At 44.6% G+C, this 9210-nt stretch overlaps 1 protein-coding gene across 1 annotated transcript in view; it reads right to left on the reverse strand.

The window, feature by feature from the left end:
* Positions 1–236: 236 nt before the first annotated feature.
* Positions 237–9210, reverse strand: part of LOC109929140 (vesicular glutamate transporter 3-like) — a 70611-nt gene continuing 61637 nt past the window's right edge. The window contains exons 7-9 of the mRNA XM_048607959.1: positions 5749–5859; positions 3528–3655; positions 237–590 (exon numbers count right to left, since the gene is read on the reverse strand). Of these exons, the coding sequence (XP_048463916.1) occupies positions 237–590; positions 3528–3655; positions 5749–5859 (593 nt within the window). The remainder of the gene's footprint in view (positions 591–3527; positions 3656–5748; positions 5860–9210) is intronic.

The raw sequence follows: 9210 nt of genomic DNA on the forward strand, positions 1-9210 counted from the left end.
TCTGTGCGCACATTCCACATAATCTCACTTTCTTCCCGGTCCAATTTATTTTACAATGTTTATAGTTGCCAATAACCAACCATATAATTCGAGGGAAGGCCATTTCTACCAGGCAATCTTAAAAAAGGCCAATAATTTTTATGAAGTCGTTAAATATAACATTTATAAGCCAATAAAACACACTGTGCCTTGAACATTGATATTCAGTCACAGCATTTAGTCCAGATCACATGAAATCACTGAGATGTATTTCGATAGTCCCCATTCTCACAATGATAGCTGTTCTGATCATCTATCAGTTCCTCATGTGCTTTTCCCCTCCTCATTTTCCAGCTCTCTTTCCGAGCTCCATTGATTTGGCTAGTAGCACCATAAGACATCTTTTTCTTCGGACTGATGTAGTTGTATTCGTTGAGTTCAGTCTCCTCTGCCAGCTCATCGTGGCCGATAATGCCACACTTGTCTTCGCTTGCTTCATCAGGATCTGCCCAGTCCTGCTTCTCCCCCGAGGCAAAGATTCCGTAGAATACCACTCCGCTGTAATGGACCACGGAGGCGATCACAAACACGTGCTGCCACTCCTCGCGGGTCTAAGAGCAATGAATTAAAACATTTCAGGAAACAGTGACGGCTTTCGATGAACTTGGAAAAAAGTGAGAATCTTTCAAACACGGCAGGATCCCACCAGCAGCAATGAAATCAAGTTAGTTAACTCTGTTAGTTAAGGGTTAATTATTGGTCTTTACCCTTTTTTGACCTTTGCATCTCGTAGAGATGGTGCCTCATTCCATCAGGAGGTTGCAAAAGATAGTTGTACTGATGGTGCAGCGCTTCCTCTGAACTGCATTGCGAGTGTCACCTAGATTTCAGCTCAAAACTCTGGGTGGGCCTTAAACTCGATAACCAAGTTTGTAGATGACACAAAACTGGGTGGGATGGTCAGCGGTGAGGATGACACAAAGGGGTATGTAGAATCATAGGTAGGAGCAGGAGGAGGCCATTCGGCCCTTCGAGCCTGCTCCACCACTCTTCACACTCATGACAGATCATCCAACTCAATAGCCTAATCCTGCTTTCTCCCCATAACCTTTGATCCCGTTCGCCTCAAGTGCTATATCTAGCTGCCTCTTGAATACATTCAATGTTTTGGCATCAACTGCTTCCTGTGGTAATGAATTCCACAGGCTCACCACTCTCTGGGTGAAGAAATGTCTCCTCATCTCTGTCCTAAATGGTCTACCCCAAATCCTCATACTGTGGCCCCTGGTTCTGGACACACCCACCATCGGGAACATCCTCCCTGCATCTACCCTGTCCAGTCCTGTTAGAATTTTATAAGTCTCTATGAGATCTCCCCTCATTTGTCTGAACTCCAGCAAAAACAATCCCAACCTAGTCAATCTCTCCACATACATCAGATCTGCCATCCCCGGAATCAGCCTGGTAAACCTTCACTGCACTCCCTCGAGAGCAAGAGCATCCATCCTCAGAAATGGAGACCAAAACTGCACACAATATTCCAGGTGTGGTCTCACCAAGGCCCTGTATAACTGCAACAATACATCTCTGCTCCTGTACTCGAAACCTCTCGCAATGAAGGCCAACATACCATTTACCTTCTTTACAGCCTGCTGCACCTGCACGCTTACCTTCAGTGACTGGTGCACAAGGACACCCAGATCCCACTACACACTCCCCTCTCCCAATTTACACCCATTCAGGTAATATGCCTTCTTGTTTTTGCTTCCAAAGTGAATAACCTCACATTTATCCAAATTATACTGCATATGCCACTGATTTTCTGACTCATGCAACCTGTCCAGATCAAGGTTCAATGAATGGGCAAAAACTTAGCAGATGGGGAAATGTGGGGAAATGTAAAGGTTATGCATTTTGGCAGGAAGAAGAGAGGAGCTGAGTATTATTTAAATGGAGGAAGACTGCAGAAAGCTATAAAACATGGAGGGGTTTGGGAGTCCTCGTACATGAATCACCAGAAAGCCAGGGTCCAAGTTCAGCAGATAATAGGGAAGGCAAATGGAATGTTGACCTTTAATTCAAAGGGAATGGCATATAGTAACAGGGAGTTTTGCTAGAACCATACAACCTATTAGTTAGTCCACAGCTGGAATATTGTGAACAGTTTTGGGCCCCTTATCTAAGGAAAGATATACTGGCATTGGAGGCAGCCCAGAGAAAGTTCACTAGGCTGATCCCGGGTATGAAGGGATTGTCTTATGAGGAGAGGTTTAGTAGATTGGGCCTGTACTCAATAGAATTTAGAAAAATGAGAGGTGACCTTATTAAAATATACAAGAATCTTAGGGGGCTTGACAGAGAAGATGCAGTGAGGTTGTTTCCCCTTGTGGGAGAGTCTAGGGCTGGGGGTGAGGGGGAGTAATCTTAGAATAAGGGATCACCTGGTTAAGACAGAGATGAGGAGGAATTTCTTCTCTCAGAGGGTAGGAAATCCTTGGAAACCTCTTTACAGCAGAGGGCTGTCGAGGCTGGGGTGGTAGTGTATTCAAGGCTTGGACAGATTTTAAATCAGGAAGGAGATCAAGGTTTCTGGGGAAAATGCAGGAAAGTGGAGGTGAAGATCAGCAAATCAATCATGATTTTATTGAATGGCAGAGCAGAATTGATGGGCTCAATGGCCTACTTCTGCTCATATCTTATAATTTTAAAACTCAAAACTTTCAAACATCGAGGGGAGAGTGCTACCTCATGGTTTAAGGCAGACTTGTTAAAACCACATGGTGTGTGAAATAGGAATGGGTACTGTCGTTCACACCAAACGGATCAGCTGAGAAAGTCATATTTTTAAATTAAGATTAAGTTAATATATCAATAGCACAAGATGCTACTGAAAGCAATATGTTGCTGTCATGTTGTCGCCTGCACCCTCCTCCATGTGTGAATGTACATGGAACTGTCTGTCACTACTAATAAGCAACCCACCATTCGATAGGGTCATCCAACTCAAGTCCCTGTTCCTGCTTTCTCCCCCTTTCCTTTGATCCCCTCAGCCCCAAGAACTACATCTAGGTCCATCTTGTAAACATTCAATGTTTTGGCATCAATTGCTTTCAGGGCAGAGTCATAGAGTCATACAGCACGGAAACAGACCCTTCAGTCCAACTTGTTCATGCCAACCAAGTTTCCCAAACTAAACTAGTCCCAAATGCCTGCATTTGGCCCATTTCCCTCTAAACGTTTCTTATTCATGTAACAATCCAAATGTCTTTTATAAGTTATAACTGTACGTGCACCTATCACTTCCTCAGGCAGTTTATTCCATATACAACCACCCTCTGTGTGAAAAAGCTGCCCCTCTGGTCCCTTTTAAATCTTTCTCCTCTCATCTTAAAAATATGCTGTAGTTTTGAACTCCCCTACCCTGCAGGTTCACCACTCTCTGGGTGAAACTCCTCTGAAGCCTCCCTCACGCCTTGCTATTTCTCCTTAAATGTGCTGCTCAGGACACCACACCATCGAGCAACTGGGAATGGGAATGTTGGTTTTACCTTGTGCGATGTCATTGCTCCAACGATTAATGGGCAAATCATTCCCGATAGTGTTCCCACACCATTGGATATCCCCATCAGGATACTCGCATAACGAGGGGCAATGTCCAAGTGATTGACGTTGAACCCTGGATTTAATAACAATGGGATCAGTTAGGAATAGAATGCAGAGATATGTCATTGTCATATACAGCCCAATGGAAGGCCCTGTCGCACAGTGGGTAATGTCCTTGTCTCTGAGCTAGGAGCTTTGAGCTCAAGTCCTGCTCCAAGACTTGATGGCTAAAGAAGTTTGTGTTCCTAACACAGGTGGCATATCATCTTGTAAATCTTTCCAATGCTGGTAAGGGCAGGAAAGATTCCTGACCAACCATGAGGATGGGAAGGATACTGACCCTTTCACAGTCAGCATGTAGCCCTGGTTTATTACAAGGCACGTTATCTTGATTCAACAAACGTGGGCATGATGCAGCTCTCCCTGCAAGCACATGACTGTAGATTTGCCTGTGCTTTTCTCAGCCTGCGCCCTGGGCCCTGAATCATGAATGCTTGCTTTGTAGAGAATGGCCTGTGTTCCTGGAGTAGTGAACAGGGTGTCCTCAATTCCACATGCCCAGAGAGGATCCTTCAAAATCCATTGTTTGTCCGCTCTGTCCCACAGGTCAGTTATGGCCTGCACCCCATTTGTTGCCTAAAATCAGACCATGATGCAGGCCAGCAGGAGGCTAATGGGCCCACTGGGAATCTCCTGCCTCTCAAAAAACTCTAGCCAATTCGTCTCACCATCCCTACTCTTCTTACACAGCCCTGCAAATTCAGTCTTTTCAAACATTTAACTTTTTGAAAGTTACTATCGAATCCATTTCCACTGCCTTTTCAGGCTGCACATTCCAGTTCACAACTCACTGCATAAAATAAATCTCACCCTTTGATTCTCTAACTAATTGCCTTAAATTTGTGCCCACTGATCACTGAATCTCCAGCCAGTAAAACCAGTTTCTCCTTCTGTATAAGATGTGTTTGTTAATGTTATGTTACTAATATTGTTAAGGTACATTGTTTAATTTAATGAAGCACTCGGAACACTTGTAAGGAGAGACTGCTGAGGTATGTGAGTTGTGTGTGTACAGGACAGATGTGCTTGATGCTACGTTCTAGAACAAGAAAAGGATTTGCATCCAGTTTCATACTTGAGATCCAAGTAACTGTGTTGATTATCAGAGAAGAGCAAAGCTAATATTGGGCTGTGTTTAGCAGTGACATTGTGGTAGAACCCCTGGATTAGCTAATGTAATTTTTTTTTTCCTTTATTCATTCATGGGATGAGGGCATCACTGGCCAGGCAGCTTTTAGCATTTATTGCCCAGAGAGCAGTTAAGAGTCAACCACATTGCTGTGGGTCTGGAGTCACATCTTGACCAGACCAGGATAGTAGTTTCCTTCCCTAAAGGGCATTAGTGAACCAGATGGGTTTCCCCCCCCCAACAATGGATTCACAGTCCTCATTAGATTCTTAATTCCAGATATTTTATTGAATTCAAATTCCACTAGCTGCCATGGTGGGATTTGAACCCAGGTCCCCAGAACACTATCTGTGTCTCTGGATTAATAGCCCAGTGATAATACCACTGGGCCATCGCCTCTCCATACCACTAGGTCATGTAATGTTAAACCCAGGCTAATATCCTGGGGACTTGAGCTCAAATCCCACACAGCTGGTGATGAAATTTTAATTGAAAAAAAAATTTGGAACAAAAGTGTTAATCTAATGTTGACATTATTAATTATCATAAATCCCATCTTGTTTTTATGTCCTTTAGGGAATTTGATCCAGATCCACAGCAATGTGGTTGACTCCTAACTCCTCTCTGAAACGGTTTTGAAAATCACTGAGTTCAGGGACAATCAGGGATGGACAACAAATGTTGGCCTCATTGACAATGCCCAAATCCCATAAAAATAATTTTTAAAATCCTATGTATTAACTCACGGATCCAAAGGTTACAAAGGAGCCAGATCTGGCTGAAAGTAGAAATAGGTTGGAGGGCTGAATGGCTTGCTCCTGTTCCAATATTCCAAACCGAGCCTACAGACTTAGAGAATGGGTCTTCCAGCCCACGACGAGAATATGAGAGAGCAGTTTGCAACAGGAAAGACACATCAAACTGAACCAATAAATGATGCAACAAGATTCGGATGATCAGGATGTAAGAAATCTCACCAGAAATTGCGAATCCACTGAATCCAACAGCAAGCACCAGGAAAGAGATGGCAACTTCTCTGGTGTGGGAGTAACCAACAACCAGCAGTAAGGTAGCCTCCATGCCAAAGCCTTAGGAAAATAAATTGTTACATTAATATCTGGAATTACCGCTTCAACCTCTGTGCAATATGCTCCTGTGTTTATCTCAACTCATTGCAAGTCCCCTGTAACAACTACCTCGATAATTACATTGGCTCCCAGTGCAGCATCGTCTGGAATTAAAGGCTCTCATGTTTGGTTTGTGGAGGAGCCTTCAACAGGTGAAGCTCAAAGCTCTAGAATTCCCTCCCTCGAACTCTCTATCTCTTTTACCTCTTTTAAGATCCTTTTAGTTAGGCTTTTGCTCATCCATACACAGCATATAGAAACTTTGAAAATAGGAACAGGAGTAGGTCATTCGGCCTTTCGAGCCTGCTCCACCATTCAATATGATCATGGCTGATCATCCAACTCAGAGCCTTGTTCCCGCTTTCTCCCCATTCCCTTTGATCTCTTTGATTCTAAGAACTATGTCTAATTCCTTTGTGAAAATATTCAATGTTTGTACAGTTCTTTCTGTAATAAAAACAGAAAGTGCCAGAGAAGCTCAGCAGGTCTGTGAAGATAGAAATGTCAACAGAACTGGTTCCAAAGGAGAGTCACACCAGACTGGAAATGCTGACTCTGTTTCTCTCTCCACAAAAGCTGCTGAGTTTCTCCAGCGTTCACCGCGTGTATATCAGATACCCAGCACCTGCAATGCATGGCTTTTTATTTTAGTTCCATATGGAGTTTGTGTCAATCTTTGCCTGTTTGATGTTCCTGGACACTGCACTTTAGAATGAATATCTTGGCCTCAGAGAGGTTGCAGACAGGAGTTTTGGAATGGTACCAGGGATGAGAGACTTTAGTTCTGCGAAGCAACTGAAGAAGCTGGGATTGTTCTCCTTAAAGCAGAGATGTTGGGGGCTTTTTTAAAATCTATTCACTCAAGGGATGTAGATCCCACAGGCTGAGCCAGCATTTATTGTTGCCCCTTGAGAAGGTGGTGGGGAGCTGCCTTCTTGAACTGCTGCAATCCATATGCTGTAGGTTGACACTTAATGCCCTTAGGGAGGGAATTTCAGGAATTTGAAGGAATGCAACAGTGAAGGAACAGCCATACATTTCCAAACCAGGAGTGGCTTGGAGGGGAACTTGCAGGTGACAGTGTTCCCATGTATTTGCTGCCCTTGTCCTTCTGGATGGAAATGGTCATGGGTTTGGAAAGTGCTTTCTGAGGAACCTTGGTGAGCATGAACAGAACAAGTGAGGAGAAACTGTTTCCATTGGTAACCAATAAACAGGGATTGAAGGTAACTTGTGAAGGAAGCAGAAGTGGAGTGAACTGTTGCGATCTGGAATGTTCTGCCTGAAAGGAAATTGGAAAGAGGTTGAACAGGAAATTTTAAAAAAGAAATTAGATAATTGGGGATTGCACAGTGGTTCAGTGGTTAGCATTTCTGCCACACAGCGCCAGGGACCTGGATTTGCTTCCACCCTCAGGCGACTGTCTGCGTGGAGTTTGCACGTTCTCTCCGTGTCTTTGCATGGGTTTCCTCCGGGTGCTCCGGTTTCCTCCAACACTCCAAAGCTGGGCAGATTAGGGTGGATTAGTTGTGCTAAACTGCCCCATAGTGAACAGGGATGTGCAGGTCAGGCGGACTAGCCATGGGAAATACAGGGTTACAGGGATAAGGCAGTGGGGTGGGTCTGGGTGTGATGCTCTTCAGAGGATCAGTGTGGACTCGATGGGCTGAATAGCCTGCTTCCACATTGTAGGATTCCATCATTCTATAAATACTTGAAGGGAAAATATCTGCTCGGGAAAGAGCAAGGAAATGGGGCTAATTGAATGGGTTTTATTCGAAGAGGCAGTACAGGCTAGTAGGGTAGAATGGTCTCCTTGTTTGATCCTGCACGAGCTGACAAAGGTGAAAAAAGCTGATTGCACAAAGTCATGAAGGTCAGTTCCCTCAGCATCGGTTTGTCAGTGGTTGCCATGGCGAAAGCGAGCAACGTTCATTGTCTTGTCAAAAGATTTTAGACATTTCTTTGCGTCTTGAAAATATATAGAAGGCCATCGCTCAGAGACCGAAAGGGCAGCGTGTCAGAGGGTGAGGAGGTTTACAAAGCTGCTGTCTTAGCACAGAAGCTGACTCCGAATGCAGAGTGAGCATGGTTTGGAATTCTCGGAGCTGGTCAATTAAGAGGAACACACTCCACACCCTATACGGCAAAATTTCTGTCTCATGATTCTACAAATTGTGTAGGATAGACATGGGGAACACAATTCCATTTGTGGGGTGTCCAAAAACGTATTAGAACCACCTCCCCGACCTCCTCCCCAAACCCATAAACAGCGGATATTCACAAATAAATTCACTAGGAAATTCAGAGGAAACCTTTCTTACTCAGGGAATGGTTAGAATGTGGAACTCACTCCCACAGACACTAACTGTGCTGGATAGCGCTAATAGATTTAAGGGGAAGATAGATAAATGCATGAGGAAGAATAGAAGTTGTGTCGATCGGGAGAGATGAAAGTGGGACAGAAGGAAGCTCATGAGGAGCAGAAACACTAGCATAGACCACGGGGCCGAATGGGCTGTTGCTGTAATTTAGAAACAACGCAATTTAAATTTGACACCCCTCACCCACAGCAAGCAATCAACAAATTGCTGTGGGGATCAGGGTAAACCCTGACTCACCCAGGATCCTCCCATGCTGGGTGTGTCTATGTGTGAGTGTGAGTGTGTCTGTGTGTGTGTGTGTGTGTGTGTGTGTGTGAGAGTGTGTGTGTGTGTGTATGTGTGTGTTTGTGTGTGTGTGTGTGTGTGTGAGTCTGTGTGGCATACGTGTGTCTATGTGTGAGTGTGTGAGTCTGTGTGGCGTGTCTGAGTCTGTGTGTGCTTGTGTGTGTATGTGAGTCTGTGTGTGTGTGAGTCTGTGTGTGTCGGAGTGTGTGTGTGTGTTTGTGAGTCTGTGTGTGAGTCTGTGTGTATGTGTGAGAGTCTATGTGTGCGTGTGTGAGTCTCTGTGTGTGTGTGTGAGTCTGTCTGTGTGCGTGTGAGTCTATGTTTGTGTGTGAGTGTGTGTGTATGAGTCTGTGTGTGTGTGAGTCTGTGTGAGTGTGTGAGTCTGTCTGTGTGTGTGTGAGTCTGTGTGTGAGTCTCTGTGTGTGTGTGTCTGTGTGTGTATGTGAGTCTGTGTGGCATATGTGTGTCTATGTGTGAATGTGTGAGTCTGTGTGGCGTGTCTGACTCTGTGTGTGCTTGTCTGTGTGTGTGTGTGTGTGTGTGTATGTGAGTCTGTGTGTGTGTGAGTCTGTGTGTGTCTGAGTGTGTGTGTGTGTGAGAGAGAGAGTCTGTGCGTGTGCCTGTGTGAGTGTGTGTGGGTGTG

This window comes from Rhincodon typus, chromosome 18 (genome assembly GCF_021869965.1).
Source record: "Rhincodon typus isolate 14 chromosome 18, sRhiTyp1.1, whole genome shotgun sequence".
Lineage (NCBI taxonomy): Eukaryota > Metazoa > Chordata > Chondrichthyes > Orectolobiformes > Rhincodontidae > Rhincodon > Rhincodon typus.